Source organism: Poecilia formosa, unplaced genomic scaffold (genome assembly GCF_000485575.1).
Source record: "Poecilia formosa unplaced genomic scaffold, Poecilia_formosa-5.1.2 Scaffold183, whole genome shotgun sequence".
NCBI classification, from domain to species: Eukaryota; Metazoa; Chordata; class Actinopteri; order Cyprinodontiformes; family Poeciliidae; genus Poecilia; species Poecilia formosa.
This window is the reverse complement of record NW_006800122.1, coordinates 980,496-993,410: the sequence shown is the minus strand read 5'-3', so window position 1 is coordinate 993,410 and position 12,915 is coordinate 980,496. Positions and strand designations below refer to the sequence as shown.

The following is a 12,915-nucleotide window of genomic DNA, read 5'->3' as shown; positions in this document are numbered from 1 at the left end:
TTTGGTCAATCGTATATTAAACTTACGATATGAATGAAAACAAGGTATAACGCAGATATGAAAGGATGAAGCTGCAGGGCTGCGAAGGAGCAGAGAAAGGCCTGCATTCTTGATCTGTACAGTAGGAGTAATATTTTATAGACTGAACATTTCAATCTGACTTGGATCTTTGTTTTGTCAGGTCAAATGTTTAAACGGTAGAAAAAGGGATTCATTTGGATTTTCCTCATTTATTGTTATGCCATTAGTGCAACATATGTTTTGCAGCAGATTTTCAGCAAGCAGGTTGTGTAACTGTAGATTCACCACAATCCCAGTTTTTAAAGCACTTCTGCTCCTAATCGTGTTTCCATAGCTTAATCTTCTTACTTGTCGGTGTGTGTTTGGCACCGACATTTGGATCGGTTGCATTTTTTAGCTGTGTTTCATTTTACTATGATTCTTTTATTTTCTGACGATTTTTTTTCTAGCTATAATCAAAATAATGATTATAGCTAAAAAGCTTTTGCTTTACTTTATTTTCTGCCTTCATTGAAATATTTAATGATTTATGTGGCTCAATACTTACTTTAGTAAATCTATCTACAAAATATTTCACTTTTTAGTCCAATTACTTACTTATTCACAACTTATACAGATTCAAAGTAAAATGAAACATCTTCCCAAAAACGTATTGCTTCCTTCAGACTGTCAGATGTTTCTGATGTGTCTGACTTCAAATCTCTTACAGGCTGAAATTTAAAGTTAGGGTTTTTTTCACTGTAATATGATTTCAGTCTGTCAGGAGGACATTTTATGGAGTTTTAGATTTCTCCTGTCGAGTGTGAGTGGGTGGAAGCACATTAAAAGTAATGCACCATAACTGAATTTATTCGTTTTTATTAGAGTTGAATGGGAACTTTTCAGAATGGATCTTTTTTAGTACAACTTATAAAAATACTTTCTTTTTACTTTAAGACATTAAATCAGACTCTACTTTTCCTGTTGTAGGTCAGTTAAAGATACCTATTTTTAAATTTTTGTTTGTTAAACAGCTGAATAATCAGAGAACTTTAGATTTTTTTTAATTTATTTAAATTCAGAACGCTACATGCATTTTCTTAGTGTTGGTTAGAATTGTCTTTTAATCTGTGTAACTTGGGTCAAAAATTTTGGATTTTCTTTCCTCACAATTTTATTTAATTTTTGAAATTCACCAGTTGATTCTGCAGCAAAACAGCCCACAACATAATGCAGCCACCACTGTACTTCACAGATGGGATTGGACTTGAAAACGTATTCCTACATCCTTAAATGCTTATAATGTCAAAGAAGCTACATGTTGGAGGTGTTTTTTTTTCTAATAAACATCCACATGTGTGCCTTGATTTGAATCAAATATTGTGAATTAACTTATCAACAATTATTTTAATGCATAGTAATCTTAGTGTATGTAAATCTCTAATACCTCTTTCATATTCTGGCATTTAGGAAATCTAAATAAGTTTGCTAATCCTATTTGACCTAAACCAAAATGTTTAGTCTGACTTGTTGTCAGACAGTGAGAAAAAAAAAGTTATGTGTCTTTTTAGTGTATGTAAATATCTGGTTTCACTGTAACTGATGTTACCTGGTTTTGTTCTCCGCTGCAGCTCCTCTGCAGCAACAGAATCAAAGCATGTAGCAAATTTAAGTCTGGAAAACACAGCTTGGGCTCGTTTACGGTTAAATCCAGTCTCCAAATTTATACCCAGATCATGACAATCTACTTTAGCCTTCCTAATCAATGTCACATGGGAAACAATAAACATAAATTTCAGCCTGATTAACAACATCTTCTGTGCACGTACATTATGTTTTCTCTCTGTTTGAGAGCTCTTTCAAGTGGTTAGAGTGATGGAGGGCAACCTTTTTTGGCAGCCACTTTTTCCTGGAGCAGACCGGTTACATTTACTTGCGCATGGTTTTCCCACCGTACCAAATTCTCTTTAAGTGCTTGTTTGAAACCTCAAATGGTGGTGCATGTTGTGAAAGATGACATACCAGCGCTCTCAGAGGGAAGTGGTACAACATCCACAAACACCGGGTCACTGGTTTACCAAAACACCGTCTGGGTTGTAAAGTATCCCGCCCTTACGAGGATCTTTTTGCCCCAAAACTTATCCTTATGCCCTAAACTTCAACTCTGACCTCCGACCCCCTGGTGGTGTTTAATTTAAACCTATTTGGGGGCTCAGAAGCTGTGCATGTTCCGCTTTTTTTGGTCTGCTCTGCAGATGGCAGCCAGATTCCAGAGTGCCACATCTGACATTACACCAGAGAACCAACCAAAGGATAAAAATATGATGTGCTGTGGATAACAGTGCTCCCATGTGTGTGTGTGTGCGCAGCTCAGATTTGCATGCGCATCTGCTGTAGGACGCACAGATGCGGGTCATGGTCAGCCATTGGAGGGAACCCCGGTGAGCCGTAATGCAATCCTCCCACTGAGAATGTTCTGGTTTCATCCCTGCCCTGCGGAGTGTGCTTCCACTGCCAGGTACACGCAGTCGGCCTCGAACCCGCAGGGCTCGCCTTGAAGTCAGCCGATATGCCGACTGTACTGTAGTTACTCAATCTAATATTATATAACAACAAAACAGCTTGGAGTCTGAATTATCTCAGTTTACTCGTACAAAGAGAGATTGTTTTCAGCTGCAGCAAAGGTTGCCTTCATACATGTCAGAGCTCAATCAAAACAACAAGAGCCTTCCACGTCTGGCAATCATCTCCCGAGCATGTGGCGGCAGACAAAGAGAGCCGCTAGCAGTAGTTTAGGCTCATTTTTACCAGGAGTGCTATTCCTTCCTCTCCCCGGGACTCATTTTCTTTGCTACCTGTTTATACCTTTTTTAATGCAACCTGCTTACCTCCAGGGCTGTTTACTGTGAGTCACTGGTGTTGTGGTGAGTTCTGGGGGCAGGGAGAGGGGGTAATTCAGGATGCTCTGCGGCACCAGGAGCTGCAAATGTGCGGCTGAAAGATGCGCATTGCAGCTGACAGGTGATGAGGCTTTTGCAGTTAGGGAGAACGGAGGAGGCTTTGTTGGCAGATGCTGCCCTGGTTGACTGATTTCGAGGTGTGTGTCTGTGTGGGAACATGCGGGAGCTGCTTCTTGGCTAGACCTCAGTAATTTAGATAATAGTCTGGGGGAGGATTTTTTTTTTTTTAATGCCATCAACAACTGAAGGTTAGCAGGTAGCAGAAACATTAGCGGCTACATTATGTTCGTGCCTCCAGATGAGCAGTTGGGGAGTTGTTTGTTCAGGTTTCGTCCTTGTCAGCGCAGCGACAGGCATTTCTAATCTTGATTTAATTTGAAACTGCCAACTTCCCAATCTGTCATTCAATCTGCCAGGAAAGCTCATTTGGCAAATATGTTTTGAAGTGAGGTTTAGCCTGCTGGGTGGGTTGAGATATCTTGGGAAATATGTGTCATCACAGTGACTTAGTCGTTATTATTGCAATTTGTAACAAGAGGATTTATGCTTCCAATTTGTTCTCTTTCTAATTATTTCCCAGGCTGTTTGTAGCAAATTAAACAAAAAAAAAAGGTCTCTGTGTGCTTTCTTCTTTAAATGCAGAGCCTTGCAAAAGTATTCATAGTCCTTTTTTATCTTGTTACAGACTTAAATGTGTTTTAATACTAGGATTTTATTTAGGAGATCAACAGAAAGTGGGTTAGAACTGTAAAATTAGTGAAAAATGGCTTTCAACCATTTAAAAAGATGCGATTTGTGGTATTCCCACTTTATTACTTATAAAGGAAATCCAGGGCAAAATAATCTACAACAAAAAATCTACCTTTGTGTTGTTAAATCTCAATATGAATCCAGCTGTTCTGTTTTGTTTATTAGAGAATATTAGTGAAGAAACAGCATCATGAAGACCAAGAAACACAACAAACACATCAGGAAGAAAGTTGTGAACATGCTTAAAGCACGCTTATGATAACCATCCAGACCAGGGATGTCTCACAAGGTTAAGGTTAGCAGCATTGATCATCCATACGAACATGTAGGGAGTTCAGAACAACTGCATCGCCACAGGCTGAACAAGAACAACGTCAAACTGGGAAGCAGCCAAGAGGACGTTGGTAACTCTGCACAGATCCGAAGCTCAGGTTGGGGATCATGTTGACAGGACGTCTATTAGTTATGCAGTTCACAAATTTGGCCCAAAGCTGTTGCTGAAAGAAATTGGCAGTTTATCAGAAGACGCTAAAGGGAGGTACAATGTGTTTTCCAGGCACAACAAAAACAACTTAAAAGAAATTAGATTTTGCTTCAACATAACACGATACAAAGAGCAAAAACTTTGATTTTCCATGACTCCACACACACACACACACACACACACACCACTCCTCCCAATCCTCTTTAAAGATGTTTTTCTACTAAGATGAGACCACAACTGAATTTTGTTGCACATCCCAACAAAATTAAGTTGTGATGGTGGTGGGAACATCAGCATTTCTTTACGGGGGTAAGAAGAGCTGATCAGAGCTGATGGGAAGGAGCTAAAACAGGATAAAAAGACATGTAAGAGGCTCCAAAAGCCTTGCAGCAGGACAATTGGTGCAAATTCATGTGTGACCTAAATATGTGTCAAATCTTGAAAACTGCTTTCCGCCTAACTGACTATTTTGTAAAGAAGCGAGGCGTGAAACATGGTGGTGGAAACATCATGCTGTGGGAATGGTTTTGTTCAACAGGGACAGCGTTCAGAGTGAATGGAAAGACAGAAAACTTTAGACAGTGGTGGAGTTTCACCTTCCAGCAGGACAACAACCCTAAATATACAAACAGCGCGACAGTGGGAAGGTTTGTACAAAGGGCTGTACATTTTTGTCCGTTGAGTAGTATAGCATACATAAGAACAGCGAGTTTCTACCCAACCCTGTTTGGGAGTGGGCACCGATACGGCTGAGTCACAGGGAAAACGCGTTGGCTGTTTAAGGTCATTTCTCCATTCAGCGGGCCCAACAAGCGTGTTAAAGCTAAATGTTTTGAAATATGTCAGAGTGATTTCACTTCAGGTCTCTCGTTCTTCTTGTGGGGTCCATCGTGGAGGATGACAGAAAGAAAAGGGAGGGAGCAAGAGAGCTAATCAGGGTTAATTGGCTGCTGTTTTTTCTTCTTTTTTTTTCTAACCTGAGGCAGAAAGGAGACGGAGGAGAAACTCTGGAGGAAAAGGGAGGAAGGCTTAAGTACACTGTGACTAATTTAAAAGGAGAAAGGGATTGAATTGGCGGGGCAACAGGAGGGCCGACTGAGGTGTGTCTGAGCTGGACGGAGGCTGACTGAGCGCCAGAGAGAAATATTGTGCAATGCACTTTTCACACCTAATGAACAGCAGCATGTTTTAGGAGCATGAATCACGGCTTTTTGTCTGGGCAACGTCAGGATGAAAGGGAGCGCCGAGAGGATGGGAAAGGATGACAGAGTGCAGGAGGAGGAAAAAAGTGTTGTGTTTGGAGAAATTTAGCGGGGGGAAAAAAGTGAAAGCATCCAAAGAGTGCAACAAAAAAAAAAAAAAAAAACGAGAGGCGGACGTACATGAAGTACCGTACTGTCGAAAAATCAACCTTTCAGCTCTAATTTTCTCTGTTTGAAACCAGAGATTTGGGCTCTGAAAGGTTTCAGTGTTGCTACCCCCCACTTCCTCTGATCGTCCTGTCGTCTCTCTTTTCCTCAAACACACATAACATCACTGTATACAATCGCAGCAATGTAATGCTAATCCACGTATATGATGTCGACTGCAAACATTCTAGCAAACACTCACATGTAACCTAAAGCAGCTATACAAACAAGGTAAAACATAAACAAGAGGGCCACGATGCAAACACGTTAATGTTTGTGATGGTAAAGAAAGCCACATGTCTTTGTTTTGGAGGGTTTTGGTCAGGAATGAACATACGTGTGAGCTTTTGTGTGAACCCTGAACGTAGGAGCCATTTGTTTTACTGTCTAGAGCTATTAGGCGAGGTTTTATTTAAAGCCAGAGTAAACCTCCTACAGCCAGAGACCTCTAAAACGAGATTGGAAACGGAAAAGGTTTCATTGGCAGTGTCAGATAACTCTGACCCCGGCAGGGTGCAACCAGGCAAAGTCGTCACCACACAGGCAATGAAATAAACCTGAATATTTTTTACAATTCCAACAAACAGGGTTACGGTGAAGTCTGGAAACTGCTGCTGAATGTTATTTCTGTCCATTTAGTCACTAGATTTATTATAAAACTCAGTTTCCAATATAAATAATCTCAAAACATATGAGAAAATAATAGCTGAAATAAGTTCTGCCTCTTTGTTTTTAAAATAAATAACTCTGCTGTGCGTGCTAACATTTGGACACCTAAGACATGCACGTCATTATAGAAGCATCTCTTATTGTCGGAGTTTTAATCAGCCTTTTTTCTTTTGATTTCCCCCCACAGTCCGTCAGCTGCTCGCAGTGCTGCTGGCTGCTGCCGTGGTAACGGCCATGGATCCTTCCCACAACCTGGCCAGCGAGAGAAGTTCGATCGAAAGCACGTACGAGCTGACCAAATACCTCGAGTACCAGCTCAAGGAAATCAAAGACGTATATGTGAGTAATTCTTTGAGATTATTTTTATACAACACAATTACACACTACGATACAAATTTTTCATGAAACTTGAAATTTTATTGTTTTTATTTATCAAAGTCACTCTTACTGGCAGCCCCAAATGATAACAAAATAAATGTACCTAAAGGATTATTAAAATCTTCTATTTCCTCTGAATGTGGATCAGAATCAGAATGTCCAAAAACCTTTAATTAGTAGGCCAATTAATTAATGATTCTTGTTTGCCTGAGGTATAAATATGATGTGACACAGAGGGTCTATTTCTACTTTCTCTACAGAATGTGAAAAGCAAACATGACATTCAAGTAAAACATATGCTGATAAATTATAGAATGGCTACAAGACAGAAGATACTCACCTAACGTCATACTGACCGTTTGCACGTGACGTCACTCTCTTCGAAACTCCGCCCACTCCGCCATGACGGACCTCAAAACAACTCTTGCGCTCTTGTAAAGCGTGTCAAGAAACGCACATCTGGTAGTCTAATATCGCTTTTATTAAGTTGATTTCGCAGTAAAAATGGTCACAGGGTGCTGCGCGGTCGGCTGCAGAGAAAGACCGGGATGTTGACCAAACTTACTGAATTAGTTTGAATGAGGAAAGATACGGCGGTGATGGATCAGCTGTCAATCATCATGACTGCTTAGCCCTCGGTGTAATCGCGGATTTTCAGGGAACACCTTTTACAAGGTCAGAAGATTAGCGTTCATAAACTTTATAAGCAAGTATGATTAGAAAGATATCAAATATCGCATTATGAGGAAGGTACGCGTCTAACCATTACCATGGAAACAGTGCCGCACCGTCATAACCTAGCATGTGAAGCCTAGCATGTGTGGGGGAAAAAAAAAATGGTTAGCATCTTGTCTAACAGGACCGTCTATGGCTCCCTAATCAGGTGTGTCGCGTTCACAAACAAATTAGCTCGACTCGAACAAGTAGAAACCATGAATAAACTGGAAAAAACAACTTGCGAAAACAATTTCAGTTGCTCTGTAAAATACTCCCGTCCCTCACTTCCGACGTCCGTCATGGCGCCTCGAATGATTAAGTGACGTAGTTGCAACGGGTCAATATTTAACTTTAGTCTCCATAACAACCATTCAGTGCTATTTAAAAACCATTTTGGAGTGGTTTTGTCAATAAAAAGACTTTTACTTTCTTGTCCTAAATTCACAAACAGGAAAATGTAAGTTTGCTAAACTCTACAGGGAGTTTAACTGGAAGAATGTGCTTAGGTCAGGTGAGACCAGGAGATATTTGGAAAACAATGACGGAATATTTGGAAAAGCTCCTTATGCTCACTGTGCTTATGTTGGAGGATTGTTTTCCTTATTAAGATATGCTAATATTTCTTAATTGTAAACCTGAAAACAGACATTTGTTTAAAATAATTGTATTAGGGTACTGAGATCCTAAATTTAAAGAATTATATGCAGTTTTTTGACTCTTCTCCAGGGATGAGAGAGACAGAATAGAAACTGTTAGTTTATTTTAGCCAAACATTTGCTTTTCATTTATCCTCTTCTCTTGCTTAAGCTGAAGTAAGTCAAATAAATCAAATTATTTAGACACTTCTAGCATTACAAGAAAACCAAAAGACTTAAAAAGATTTTTATTGTTGATTTATGTCACTTATAAACTATTAATCTTCTCCTTTTGTTTGACCTGGCAGTAACACAGATTTGGCAAAAATCAAATAGGACATTGTTTTTATTAGACAGAAAATCCATTTGTTTTTTTTCTCAGCTGACCTGCTGCTTTTCTTTTTATTAATCCTGAGTTTTGAAAAATATTCCCACAGCAGCCTAGTTCTTGAAGGATTTCATTGAGTTTCAAGCAAAGAAAAAAACAGTTCAAAGTGTTCAAATAATGTTTTCTTTAATGCTCCAAATGTTTTTGCCAGCCTGCCTCATGAGGCCTTATTTTCCTAATTAATTTGCTGAGATATGGGAATGTGTCAGCAGAGCTCTGTTAATCCAAATCTGGCAGATTTTTATTCAAAACACTGCGGTTAACCCAGCTGTTTTTGTAACTTTGTTGGGAAAGAAAACAAATTCAAACTGCAAAGTCACCGTCACTCATCGCTTTGTTTAATCTGCTGTTCAGCTTGTCTTAGCGTATTTGAAGTTTGTATGTATCGATTAAGTGTGAAGGCAGCCCTGTTTGTAATTCACTTTTTTTTTTATGTTTTATCGTCTCTTTCTTTTGGCTTTTCCTCCAGCTGACATATCTGGGCCCGCCGTTCAATGAGAAAGACTTCTCTCCTCCTCGGCCCAACAGCACGGCTCTGACTCTGCCTAGTGCCGCCACCCGACTGGAGCTGTGGCACGGCCTGGAGAACCAAGCCCGACTCGCACAGAACCAGAGGGCCTACTCTATCCTGCTGGCTGCTGTCAGGGAGCTGGCCCGCTCCACCCTCTGCCCGTCCCTCAAAACATCCCTGCTGCACTTCTGCACCGGTCTGGATGGACTTCTCGGCTCCATTTCTGCACTGATGAACTCCCTCGGTTACTCGTCCCCCGCTCAAGCTGCAGCTGGCGAGCTGCAGTTCCCGCAGAGGGGGACTGGGAGCAACCGGCCTGCTCCGCTCATGAGCCAGAGCCTGTACCGATCCAGAGATGGGACAAGAACAGAGGCCAGTCAGCGTGGCAGCCAGAGAAGAAGTCGGATAAAGATGGTCAGAGAGAGGGAAGACGGCGACCAGATGGACAGGAGAAGAGGGAGAATGGGGAAGAAAGCGGAGGCAACCACTGCTGTGGGGGGGAGTGGTGGGCAGAGGGAGAAGGGAAGAGGAGAACGAGTGAGAAGAGAGGAGAGGGAAGAGCAACAGGAGGTGCAGGAGCTGAAGGAAGAGGTGGAAAACTGGGGCAGAAGGAGAAGGTTGTTGAGTATAGAAGAGAATGAGGATGAGAAGGACAGGGAGACCAAAATCAGAGTGGAAGTGTCGTATCTGGGCTCCGGAGAAATCATAAACCATCAGCAAACGAACAACCAGTACAGCTTCAGTCTGAACTCAGATCACCGAGACGCCCTCAGAGATGATGGATTTATTTTAGAAACAAACAGGAGATTCGTTTTGAAGGGAGAAAAGGACGCAGATATGGACTCAGCCTCCTCCTCCTCCTCCTTCCAGGAGCACCACCGGCGTCCTCGCTCTCTTCTCTACCCCACCCTCTCGCCTCCCCTCTCCACTCTTTCGCTCCTGTACCAGTTCGGAGTGGGTGAGAAGCACACCCTGCTCCCCCAGCCTGTCCCGCTTTCTCTACAGAGGGGCACCTCCCTTCTCTCTCCTCCTCTGAGTCCGCTGCTCTCCTCTTCGTCCTCCTCCCCTTCCACCTCCTCGTCGCTCCTGGCAGCTCGGCCAACGATGAACGATTTCGCCAGGAAGGTGGAGGGTTTCTGGATCCTGCGAGAGCTGCAGAGCTGGTTGTGGAGATCGGCCAAGGACTTCAACCGTCTCAAGAAGAGACTCCGAGGCTGAGACGTTTGGGCGGCCCGGACAAGGACACAAAGACTCATAAAAGTACGGCAAGGCGGAAATCTATTGTTTTCACAAAGTCTGAGAGGAAGCAACCGAGATCTCTCTAAGCACATTACCACATCTATACTGAACACATCCATTCATCCCGTACTGGAACCAGTGGATAATGGACTTTTTTGGCTGGTCACCATTCCTGCTACTGGAACATAACGCACACAAAGCCATGACAAGACTGTTCTGACCGCACATTGGAGGTAATTGAGATAAACTCACTGAGTCTGGGTCTGAGTTACCGGACTTCACAGCTCATAGATCAACAGAAAAACCACTGTAGGTGGTTAGGCTTGTACAACACAGGCACGCAACGCAGCCTGGCCGGGTGACCGGCAGCCAGACAGACAGTGCAGTCATTGTGCACAAGCTGATTCAGTGACCTCACATGTGTGAATCAGCAAATATTCACTTTGTCTAAAGGAAGAAGGAAAAAAAAATATGAATGGGCAAAAGACGAGAGGAGGAGGAAAAATGCCCAAAGGAACGATTGAGGCAGAGAGGGGCCATGAGTCAGGGAGTGATCACATATACTAACCAGCAGAGGGGTATTGCTGAGTAATTATTGAGGAAATTGTAGTTTACCGTAATCGCACAACAGAGCCACACATACAGTCCAAGCTGAGCGGCGAAGCACATTTTTTGCCTCCGTTTTAGATTTGGTGCTCATGACTTAGGCTTTAATCTACTCAGATATCACCACCTTTTATAATCTTTAGAATTTTAGAGCCTAAAAATAAAAACTTAAAGCATTTTTGCAGTCCTGCTGCGTCATATTTTAAGTTAGTGGAGGTACTTTCCAATAACATTAAAAATTAAAAAATAATAATTGCAGTTTTTTATTTTTTGGCCAACCTAACTGGGAAACTAGTGACTATTTAACCACTGTAGCTAAGTACATCAGCGGTTAATATTAAGAGACAAGTTTTTGCTTTTGTTATAGATTATATTTGTTTGTGCTTTGATAAAATTAAGTTATTTTTTTGTTCTAAAAAAAAAAAACATTTTCCCCAAATTTCAAATGAAACAATTTCATCAAATCAGCTTTGCTAAACTACATCTTAGCACTTTTTTATAAGTAGTTAAATCCAGATTTTCAGAAAACTCAATAAGATTTTCATTTCCTGCAATTAGCCTATTAATTAATGAAAAAAAACAACAAAAAACTATTTAAAATGTTTTATTTGGTATGTGGTTGTTTAAATGCTACATGTACACAAACACACTAAAATCAAAAACTGTAATATCTATATTTTAGATAATTGTATACATTACAGGAACAGAACTTGCTAACAGACTTGATTAGCTACATGCAGTGTTAGTCTAGCCTTCTCTCTGTTATGCTTCTATATGCATATGTCATTGCATCTGTAGCTATTTGCAAGCAAAGTGTTAACACACCAAAGCTAACACGTTCCTCTAGTCTACAAAATTTGTGAAATTGTGTTAACTAGATCCTACTTAGGAAATCTACAAGCAGTGATGGCGGTCAGTAAACTTCAATAAACAAAGCTTGTCAAAAAGTTTTGTCTATTCAGGGAGAAAGTTAAAAAACAGATAACACATAATATGAATCCACAATTCAACTTCTATGCTTACAAATAAACATGCATCTTACACAGTCTCCTTTTCTAAAAAAAAACAAAAAAAAAACAGCTAAAGTGGTTAGATGTTTAAGAGCAATGCACCCAATCAATACACGCAAATATTATTAATCAAACATATCTTAAAATTGACTTATTTTTACCTGCACACTATTGTAGCGATATTGCTTAAGTGTAGACCACCAATAAAGGGTTTCAAATAACTCGTCCTTCATTTTGCCCCGTGGCACATCTGAGTTTAACAGCTGGAGTATTTAAGCCATATGCTGGAAAGAAAAGCTGAAGTAAATCGGTGAACTCAATGCCTTATGCCTTCAACTAGCCTTCAGACTGGATCACTTAAGACACATGCTTGTGCCAGGTGTTATGACAGCAAGTTCAAGACATGCTCACCACTCTGATATTCACTTTTCAAAATGTTGAAGTAATGCTGTAAGTTGGCTTCACATTCCTAAACTCAAACCACTCAGCTTTCCCTCCAAGCAAGTTAAAACATTTTGTTTTCAGAATAAATTTGTCGTCATGTGTTTGAAATGTGTGCCGTTATGGCCAAAGGTTATGGATCATATTGCCATTATTTATTGAACAAAAATGTTTATTTATTTTTCCCTGTGTGATAATACTGTATTGTAACTTGAGAGAGAATAAATACTAGGTTTTTGTACACGGCGTGGTGTCATTGGTCATTTGGGATGCAGTAAATGAGAGAACTGGACTCTGAGGTCTGGGCGTTTTCTGAAAAACAAAGCGTAGTTCCCGTTTGTGGTTGAAAAAGGAGGGGCGGGGGCTTAGCAGAGGTTTTATTCGTCTGTCCTTGTGAAAATTTACGACCTTTTTCTTTTCATCATTCCCTTCCCGTCTCCTCGTTGCACCATCCCACCTCCCATTTTACTTTCCTTTCTCGTCCCACTATCTCACGAGGCTCGTCTTCCCCCGACTTCCCAAAACAAAAAAAAAAAAAAACAACAAAAAAAAACTATTGGCCATACCCTTGACAGAGCACATAAGGACAGGTACAAACACACCTTTCCTAATCCGTCCAACAACCCGGCTCGCTTGTTGTGTCTGTTTTAATGCCGCCACTCGGCTCGCTTCTGTCACCACCTCTGCCTCTTATCGTTTTTGGTCATCCTCTGCCTCC

General features: G+C 41.0%; 1 protein-coding gene across 2 annotated transcripts in view; it reads left to right on the top strand.

The window, feature by feature from the left end:
- The window catches only part of clcf1 (cardiotrophin-like cytokine factor 1), a 42,214-nt gene extending 29,773 nt beyond the window's left edge, over window positions 1-12,441 (top strand). For both annotated transcript variants that reach the window (XM_007565855.2, XM_007565854.2), the window contains exons 2-3: window positions 6,460-6,611; window positions 8,860-12,441. In XM_007565855.2, the coding sequence (XP_007565917.1) occupies window positions 6,460-6,611; window positions 8,860-10,119 (1,412 nt within the window). In that variant the 3' untranslated portion in view covers window positions 10,120-12,441. The remainder of the gene's footprint in view (window positions 1-6,459; window positions 6,612-8,859) is intronic.
- The last annotated feature ends 474 nt before the right edge of the window (window positions 12,442-12,915 follow it).